This window comes from Vespa crabro, chromosome 2, assembly GCF_910589235.1.
Source record: "Vespa crabro chromosome 2, iyVesCrab1.2, whole genome shotgun sequence".
Taxonomy (NCBI): domain Eukaryota; kingdom Metazoa; phylum Arthropoda; class Insecta; order Hymenoptera; family Vespidae; genus Vespa; species Vespa crabro.
The window spans coordinates 14,163,641-14,174,142 of NC_060956.1; the positions used below are offsets into that span (position 1 = coordinate 14,163,641).

Consider the following 10,502-nt stretch of genomic DNA (forward strand, 5'->3'; position numbering starts at 1 on the left):
ATGTAATTTCATTTTCTATATTATGTATTACATAAACATATAAAATATATGCTTCACCATATTGTGCATATATTGGAATCTCTCATGTTTGAAAATATAGAGACTGTAAAATGTCAATACATGTGTCCCATTAACACTGCTGATTATCATCCTCATCATCATCATTATCTTCTTTTTCCTTTTCTTTAGCTTTATAAGTTTTAGTTTCTTAACTGCTGAAGATAGATTTTTTCTAATCCTTTCCAATTTTCTCTGTTCTGTGTTAAATAGAATCAATTGTTGTTTGTTATTAATTTGAAGACGAAATTTTTAAAACTTCTAAAAGATATTTAACGTTTGAACACCATGCTTGTCAAACAGATTAATGAGTTTAATGTATCAGCTGCTCCTAACTTGGAGAAGAGTCACTGTTTGCAGCTGCCCATTTGTGTCAAATTTTGCGGTGTATGTACCTGTTGGTCTACGGTAGGTATTTCATTTTCCTCTTACTATCCATATCTGGCAGACGTTCCCCGATCCACCACCTGAGAACGTGTACTTTAAGGCAGAGTTTCTCAACCTACAGATCGCGGTTCTATATAGGGCCGCGAAATTGTTCGTAGAATCTTCATGTGAGATATTACTAATTGTACGTTCTCAAGTAACAGCCGCAGTAACAGCCGTATGATTAAAATAATATATAATGACTCTAGTCTACCAGGTTCTTCAAAATTTTATATTGTAAATATTTAGGCCGTGGTATCATTTCAAACAAATACATTGGATCGCATTAAAAAAAAGTTGAGAAATGTTGTTCTTTTAAGAGTTACAGGCTCACTTAGGAGAATTATCTACAGCAAAGTGTATTTCCCTGATTGTAGGTGATTCGTTTATTCATTGAGGCGAATTCCGCATTGTATTTGGTGTAAGATGTTATTCTCTTCCGAATTCTTGACATAAGCTATTCTTTTAGTATCACCTGTACTTCGCCACAAGGACGATTTCCTACGTCGAGACATTTTAATTGTTTTAAAATATGAACTTGAGTCGAATACAATACAATATATAGGACTGGTGTATTTAATTAAAAGTATAATGTGTATATAACGTTTTCTAAGTAAAATATATAATAATGTATTAAGTAAAAAAAGAAAGTCCGTTTTCGTAATTAAGATATATCGACATTTCTTCTTAAAAAAAATTAGTCGATAACATTTAAAAAATCAAGTAACAAATAAAAAAAAAAAGATCCGTTCAATGGATCTTCAGTTATAATTGAATATTTAGAGATACAAATATTTTGCATTTATTTGTTATTTTTTCTTGCTAATTTTGTAAATTATATAAACAACTAATTTTTTTTTAACAATATCCATTATAGAGATTTGGGAAAATATGTAACAATTCATTGTTTATACAAAATTTATTAATAAATTACAATTTTACGGTCTTATTTCAAATTGATCATGTATGGATACTTTTACACTCACTGTATATATGTATATCAAAGTAGAAAAAAAATATGTATATAAACATACTTATACGAATATGTATATGATAAAGAAAGTATATATTTATCTACTTAATCTGAGTGCTTCCATTTCCCACCTTCTATTTGAATAGTTTTTATAACATTTTGTATAATTCATCGAACTGTCATCTTTATTTGATTTTTTATTCTTTCGTAGATTTAAAGTTTTTAACAAATATACAAAGATTTTGTACTATGAATATAATAAAGCTTTTATCACTCCTAAAGATAGGCAATATTTTATAAGCACTTTTATATGCGTCTGGGTGGCGTCTATTGTATATTTTCAGAGATATCTTATATCATTATAAATTTCTAATAAAGTAAATTTAATTCAAATAATAGTAAAAATAAATACAACTTATTATTGTAATATTCACAGGAATTTTATGATAAAAACAATTTGGTTTAAAAAGATTGACATAATAGCGTCATCTATAATCGTATATTCATTGATAAGAGTAATAATGTTCTTGAAATACGATTTTTAAGCTTATTTTAACTGTATCTTAGAAATCTGTATCATAAAATTGAATTTATCATATTTTTTAATTTTCTACAAATAATGTCATAATACGTATATTAATTAGTCTCTAAAACGATGATGAATAAGATAGGAAATGTCTGATTTTATAAAAATCGAGATATTTCTACAATAAATATCAATTTTTCAAAAAGTTTTTCTCGAAACGTTAGAAATTCGATTAATGCAATATTGTTATTAATGTTCAATTATTAACCGGACGACAAAGCTACAGTTTAATGAAATGATCGAGAAACTTATTGACTCAACTTTGTATTAAATCGTAAAGAAAAACACAAATGTTATAATGCGAAACCTCGAAATAAATTCAACGTGCTAGCAATTAAACATTAAACGTTTTTGTAGTGCATGATCGCTGGCGCGCATCCAAACGATCTATTCTAAAGTTTATTCACCGTTATCCTCCGAAATTTCGATGGCATTGAATACATAATGTGCCAACACGTGATTATAACGAAAGAAATATTGAAAAAAATTGCCGATAATTCTCGCTTCATCGATTTCATCCAAGACTTTTTGCTTATTTCGTAATGGTAAAAATATGTTTTCCAAACTTGAATCTCGATATACACTGGTACAATTAAATTTATCTTTGAAAGTTTTATTAGGTTGTCTTAATTACGTAGGATTAAGTAATATTACGATTTTTGGAAGAAAAGAAATTCTCATCTCGAAGTAATGTCTCAAAAGTGATAACAATATAATGTGTAATATAAAAGTATACATATATATAGTATATATATAGTATATATATAGTATATATAATATAGTACATATACATTGCATGTATATATTAAATATGTGTGTGTGTATACGTTTAATCAGAGGAGATCCAATCATTAAGGAAATAAAAGTATAAAATGTAAAATGCAAGATTACATTTATAATACTTTCTAAACAAATTATATCTTTCACTATAGACAAGCTAGCATTTATAGTTATCAAATGATAAAAATAATTTCATACTATTATCGTGGCATGGAAATAATATATCTTATAAACTTTCTTCCTCTTTCACTGAAATACACTTTAAGATAATATTATAATTTGATTTCATGGATGATAATTGTTAGGATTTGTAAGGGAAATGTTTAATATAGAAAATTAATGTTATTTTCTTTTTTGTTTTCTTCTTTTTCTTTTTTTTTTGTTGCTCACGCATAACGACGAATCGTGTAAGAGATGATCGCGTGTCAAAGACCCTCCTGATGATAGTTATGTTCATTGTTCAATGCGGTGAAACGGTGTACGTGTAAATTGTGCATGATTTAATGAACTTTCACATCTCATACAGGTTTGTGTGACTATTAAGTGTATAGATTGTTAAACGGATCTCTCTTTCGCATTTCCGACAAATGATATGAACGGCTTTCTTGTGATTTTTCCTTCATTATTATATATGTTTTTTATGTACTTTCGAATTAAATTCAATAATGAAATGAAAAATCACCGCAAAGTGGTGTACCTGAGTTTTACCAAATGCTAAAATATTTTTGGCTCTATGTCAGATATTCATTAATGAGTACCTATCCTGTTTTCTCTTGTATTTTATTGTTTTTTTTCGATTAGATACAAATCGTTTAATTCAAAATAAATTAAAATGAATTATTTTGTTAAATAATTATTGATAACGCTTGTTCGATATCTTTTTGTCAATTGCATTCTCATTAGTTTACTATTTTGTATTATAAATAAAAATCTTTAAAGTTTTATAAATGACTTATAGCTAGAAAAGAATCTGTCGATTGGATGTTTGTCTTCTAGGGTTTGTAATCGTAATCCTTGACTTTACGCGAGCACTTTCTGCCCTGAAAATTTTTTTATTTCTTTCAACGATCTGACGTCGTCGTCTTAGTGAAAAAAGACTTCGAGGCTACCGATGGCGTTCGTGAAGCGTGAATTACGGAATTGACAGTCTGGCATAAGACAGTCATAGCATAAGAAGCTGCACGTTAATCGGTGAGTAGTTCGCTGACACATTTCTTTTATTTTTCTACATATAAATACATTTAAACATATGACAAAATATGTTTACTTAACCCTCTATAGGCCGAATTTTTGTTTTAAATTAATTTTAATTTTTGTTTATGCGCCATTTCATGAAAAAAGCTATAATTATTTGGTAAAATCTCGATAAATTAAAATATGACCTGAAAGTTACACGGGCCCATAGAGGGTTAAACATATGACAAAATATTGAATTTCATTCAAACGTTCTAATTTATCTATTTTTTTTTAATTTAACGGTGCTCATTTACCAAAATGTTTAATTAAAATTGTTATGTAAATTTAATTGAAATGTAATCTTAAAATTAAAATTTCGAATGTTATCAAAGTTAAGAATTATATATCATTTATCTTATACTTAATATATATTTACACAAATGAAAATAGTAAAATGCAGTCATTAATTAAATAAATATATATGATATACAATATATTTTATAATGATAATATCTTTTACTAATATATTTTTTTACTCATTTATAAATCCATATAAGTCAAAACAAAACAATAATTTTATTTTTTATTGATAAATCAATAAAAACCAATGAGAAATGTATATTTTATATATTATAATGACCATCTGTATTACCCTGCTTTCTAAATTTCGCTTCTATTACAGTTTTAAGAAAATTTAATATGCTGCAAATTAATTTGTTAATAATGTGTTAATATTGTTCCATTCAAATTTTAATGAGCCTATAAAAATATTTTCATTTTTTCTGTTGTTTTTGGAGCAAATTTCTTTTTAAATGATCGAATATGTGCTCAATTGGATTTAAGTCAGGTCTCTGCGAAATCCATTGCACCATATGAATATTGTTTTCTGAAAAACAGTTCATAGTAACTTTAGCTTGGTGCTTCGGATCATTATCTTGTTGAAATATGAAATTGTTTTAAAAAACCATATTTCCCGATGGTATCGAATAAATTTTCTTTTAACATATCAATGTATTTAATTATCGTTAATTTATCATTAAGGACTACTAAATTTGTTAATCCTCAAGCATTGAAGCATCCATAGATTATTATAGAATCACCTTTATATTTCAGGGTCATTTTTATATTACCTTGTTTAAAAGATTCAGCTATATTTCTTCAAATACAACGTTATCTATTATCATTCAATATTTTAAATTTAGTGTCATTTCATATAATATATTCAATAAAATAATGGGACGTAACATAACAATAAGACATCTGTCTGTGTATACTCGAATTGATGGTAGGTGCGTTAACTTACTTTCCGGGGCGGTTGTATTTAATATATTTAAAGAAGATAATGAAGAAAGTCGTTTCATTAAAAATTTGTTCTCTTCGTTGTCGTTTCATTTACAGTTTTCTTACTTATCATATCAACACAAAACAAAGATAAATATGATTCATGAAGTTTGAACATTTTTTATATTTGTCATTCAATGTTAAAATAATTTGTACTTTAACATTGAATGACAAATAATTAAATCATGCGATGTGTGAATCGATTGTTGGTATGTCGAAAGAATCGTAATTGTTTGTAACAATATCCATAGATATGAGAAACGTTTGATTATTGTTTACAAAAATCGATGATTGACCAGGAAGTGGTTGGTAAATGGTACAAATGGAATAAATCAAGCGAGTAAAGCATAATTCGCGAACTAATTCTCCAATCGATATGTTTATGAGATTAGTTGGGATGCGGTGGATCGAATAATAAGCATTGATTTTGGGATTTAATTAGAAGATGAATCAAATTTTGACGAATAGTATAAATTTTATTTACGTTATCATCTTATTATTCAAATTAATAAATTGACGACGGCGATTAATGAATAATTATCCTCATTTTAAATCCCTGTCCTCAATTATTAATATTTTAAAAGTAATTTTTTTCCCTTTGATCGAATTCAGAAAAACAACGTTTTATTTTTACGATTTTTATTTTATCTAGAATAATTGACTAATATTTAACTGACTGACTCGAACTTAAATTATTCTCTCCCTAGTTCTAGTGATTTTAGCAAATTATTACAAAATGTGAAAAGTTAAAACAAATACGTTTTAATTTAGATCAGAATTGGATAAATCTATTCTGATGGTTGAGAGAATAATGTAGATTGAATGAAAACAAATATTTGATTCCTTATATATCTCGTTAAAATGTTTTATCTAATTCTTGTAAACATAGTTCAATGCCATGTGACGGCGATCGACAATACTCAACTGAAGAAAAGTTTCGTCATGCTCCAAATGCTCCTTTGCTTCTCGCTTCTCTTTTCTCGTGGAAAATCTAAAGTGGTAATAAAGCTGGGGAACTCGAGTTTCGCGAACAGTTAGATCTCGTATTGCCAAAGGCTATCATTCGATTCTTACGTTTATTTCTTTCATTCAATCGAGGGCATGCTGTGCGCGAGAAATGTCTTTGCAACGTAAACATACAAAGTCGAAACGCATCTTTTTAATAGATCTTTAATGAAAATATTATTTTTTTATAATTGTGAGGTATCATGGAAACGTAAGAATTAGCGATCATAATTAGAATCGAATCGACATTACCATCGGAAGAATTCGAATTATAATCTTGAAAATATTTATATTATTTTGAGGATATTCAAAACATCTGAAATGTTATATTTGTCTTTCTTTTTCTTTTTTTTAATTGAATCCGAGTCAATCCGAAATTTTTGAACGCTTATTTCTTAAACAAACTTATGTTATATCGTTTAAATTAATTTTGTTTTATGATTAATGTTCTATTAATCAATATCATATCACATTTTTATTCGTTTTTAACAGATTTATAGCATCCACGAAATGAATGAAATATGGATCAGTTATGCTTCATTATTTACTGCCCTATGTTTTTTGAGTGTTCTGAAATCAAATTATGCAATTTTACAAAATTCAATATTATCAATAACAATTTCGGATAATCATGACGACCTTGAGAAAAAGGAAAATAAATTCCTTCGTAATGCTAACCAAAAACCGAACATTATTATCATTGTTGCCGATGATATGGTAAGCAAAATGCAAATTTTCATTTAACTTAGAAATTTAGAATTAATATTTATAATAGAAAGACTTACACGATAATAGGGCTGGAACGATGTTAGCTTTCATGGCTCCAATCAAATCCCAACACCTAATATTGATGCACTCGCGTATAATGGCGTTATCTTGAATAGTCACTACGTATCACCTCTTTGTACACCTAGTAGAGCAACATTAATGACAGGAAAGTATCCAACTCGACTTGGCTTGCAACATTCTGTTTTATTACATGCCGAACCAAGAGGACTTCCTTTGAATGAAAAATTACTTCCCGAGGTATTTCAATTATAAATATATAAATATATAAAGCTTTCAATGATATGAGTCGCTCACTTACCAAATCGATTAACTCCATAAAACAAAAGATGGAAAAATGTGACGAAATAATATAAATTGCTTTAAATTAGAAAAAACTATTAAGAATATAAAAAATGAAGACTGCATCAAGTGCTTTGACACAAATTCAAAAAGTGGAAGTAATAGATCTGTCTGTGTACGGCTCATATATATAATATAACATGAGTTAAAAATGTGAGTAAAAGATAATATATATATATATATATATATATATATATATATATATATATATATATATATATATATAAATTCTTCATTCATACGATTTTTTAAAAGTAAAAGTTTAAATCATTCCTTAAACGGAAATTATTTATTGCCTTTTGCTTTCAGTACTTAAAAGAGGCTGGCTATGTAACGCATGCTGTTGGTAAATGGCACTTAGGATATTATAAAAAAGTCTACACTCCTACCTATCGCGGTTTCGATACTTTCTTTGGATACTATAACGGCGTTCAAGACTATTACACGCATTCTAGTGCCGATTTGGTAAATTTATTTATTTTAGTTATTATACTAGTAGTATTATAGATCGATACAAAAATCTATATGCATTGATACTACTTTAAATTCTAATGATATCGTTTAGAGTGAAACAAACGTGTTGGAAGGTTTTGATATGCGACGAAATCTCTCAATAGCCTGGAATACATTAAATAAATATTCAACCGATTTATTTACGGAGGAATCAGTGAAATTAATCAATTATCACGATACTAAAGATCCAATGTTTCTTTATCTCGCACATTTAGCGCCACACAGTGGAAATTCTAAAAATCTTTTACAAGCACCCGATGAAGAAATAGCAAAATTTGGATATATTCATAATCCAGAAAGAAGAACTTATGCAGGTCGATATTAAACTGTTTTTTTTTTTTACAATAAATTTAGTCATTGTGCATTCTCTTTAAGATTGATCATTTTTTAGCGATGGTTTCTAAATTGGATCAAAGCGTAGGTGAGGTAGTTGCAGCTTTAAGAAATCGCGGCATGTTGGAAAATAGTATAATATTATTTATCAGTGATAACGGAGCGCCAACAATAAAAATTTTAAGTAATCATGGTAGCAATTATCCCCTTAGAGGCGTAAGTAATCAAACTGCAAAGATATGTAACAAGTAAAATTGATTAAAACCCATCTATCTATTTGTAATTTGAAGATAAAAGAAACCCCTTGGGAAGGTGCTGTACGAGGAGTCGCGGCTATTTGGAGTCCATTCATAAAAAAATCAAAGAGAGTCTCATACCAATTAATGTCTATTGCTGATTGGCTTCCAACGCTACTTTCTGCGGCAGGTTAATTTCAAATACTTATAATTTATTTTCATTAATTTTCGACGATTCTTTTCAATTTCAATTTTGAATTTAAAGGATTAAACAAAAGCCAATTAGGTAAGATAGATGGTTTGGATCTTTGGGAAACTATAGCGGGAAATCAAATTAGTCCTCGATCTGAAATACTCATCAATATCGATGACATTAGCAATTATGCTGCCATTCGTTATGGAGATTTTAAATACATTACGGGTGATACTGGTATCAACGATGAGTGGCTAGGAGAGAGTGGCAAACCAAGCGAAGAATCTGGTTTTCCACCAGTATACGATCCTAATCAAATTCTGCAAAGCAAAACGGGTATCGCTATTGCTGGTGTGATTACTGCTCAAGAGATAATCGAATCGAGAAGAAGTAGAAGCGTTGATGTTAAAGATGATATTAATATAGGATTCCAAAAGATGATGTTAACTGCAGATCAATTACTTGATTTACGAATGAAATCAGAAATTAAGTGCAATGTTAGAGAAGAAGATATGGTTAGTTAATTAGTTTCATTAATTTAATTAGCACGAATTAGAGAAACGATCATATTGAGAATATCGGTGAAAAATATAAAAAATTTTTGTTTTACAGATAAAATGCGATGCTCTACTAGCACCTTGCCTATTCAATATCGTTAACGATCCTTGTGAAATGATAAATTTAGCTGAATCAAAACCACAAATCCTTGCTTTGTTGGAGCGAGCTATACTGAAACAACGTTTTAACGTTGTACAGCCGACTAATCAGAAGTCAGATGATTTGGCGAATCCATTGTTACACAACAATACGTGGGTCCATTGGGGCGACATTGATGATTTAAACAAAACAAAATTATTGAATCATTTTCAGAATAAAGATTCTATTAAATATCCTATTGAATTAGTGGCAACAATATCTATACTCGTTGGTCTTTTTATCTTGGGTATAATAACCCTTTTTGCATTGGCATATGGAAAACAATACAAGACAAAGAACAGAAGAGACTCGAAGGATACAAAAAATCTTAATAGAGTCAAAAATGTCAATGAGATCGAAAGGTACTCTATATCGGATAATGAAGGTGAAAAGAAATCCAATAGTGTCAATTCAAATATAATGAAAGATTTTACTATGAAATGACGATTGGTTTCAAGGTGCACGACACCTAAATTCAAAACTACTATAAAGATTTCTTATTGTGTTCATAAATCTATGAAAACATAGTATACGTTTGTTTTATATTATATATATTATATTCTCCTAATAAAGAGAATAATATTCTCTTTGTTAGGAGGAGATGTAAAACAAATAATATTAATTATCCAATCGAATGAATTTTCAAATACAAAAAGAAATTTTCGTGTCACTTTATAATCGATCTCCAGATAATAGTCTCGACGATATAGGCCAAAATATATCGATTAGATGACTATTTAATAATTTCGTGATATTGAAATTCTTACTTGTACTGCAAGTAAATCGAATTTCCAGCAAGTTCACGTACATTTTATTCTTATATGTAAATATATCTCTATATTTAAATACAACATAATATTAAAAAAAAAATGTTTCGCTTATTCTTAATTTAACTAATTTTAACCATCGAAGCTAAACTTTATCTGTTTATTTTCTTAATGAAGATATTTAAATAATTCGAAAACACTTACATTAATCATTGTCGCAAAAAAATATATATATACTTTTTATTTAGTAAGAAAAGAAAATTAACTAGAAATATCTTAACCATAATAATAC

General features: G+C 28.2%; 1 protein-coding gene across 4 annotated transcripts; it reads left to right on the forward strand.

Moving 5' to 3' along the window:
- Positions 1–4,518: 4,518 nt before the first annotated feature.
- LOC124432890 (arylsulfatase B-like) lies at positions 4,519–10,443 on the forward strand. Of its 4 annotated transcripts, none has more exons than XM_046982188.1 (9): positions 4,519–6,338; positions 6,837–7,061; positions 7,140–7,370; positions 7,782–7,937; positions 8,038–8,299; positions 8,377–8,534; positions 8,609–8,744; positions 8,820–9,262; positions 9,360–10,443. In XM_046982188.1, the coding sequence occupies exons 1-9, from the start codon at positions 6,201–6,203 to the stop codon at positions 9,885–9,887; spliced, it is 2,277 nt and encodes a 758-aa protein (XP_046838144.1). In that variant the 5' UTR covers positions 4,519–6,200; the 3' UTR covers positions 9,888–10,443. The 4 variants fall into 4 exon arrangements, with proteins under 4 accessions (XP_046838144.1, XP_046838147.1, XP_046838145.1 ...); XM_046982191.1 differs by having other exon boundaries at positions 6,250–6,555; XM_046982189.1 differs by having other exon boundaries at positions 6,250–6,542.
- Positions 10,444–10,502: the final 59 nt, after the last annotated feature.

What these genes read in the sequence shown, in the direction of transcription:
- LOC124432890 (XM_046982188.1), top strand. Translation starts at nt 6,201, where the DNA reads ATGTTTTATCTAATTCTTGTAAACATAGTTCAATGCCATGTGACGGCG. An exon ending in ATGAAAAATTACTTCCCGAG is followed by an intron (nt 7,371 to 7,781) that starts GTATTTCAATTA and finishes TTTTGCTTTCAG; the next exon opens with TACTTAAAAGAGGCTGGCTA. An exon ending in AACGCTACTTTCTGCGGCAG is followed by an intron (nt 8,745 to 8,819) that starts GTTAATTTCAAA and finishes TTGAATTTAAAG; the next exon opens with GATTAAACAAAAGCCAATTA.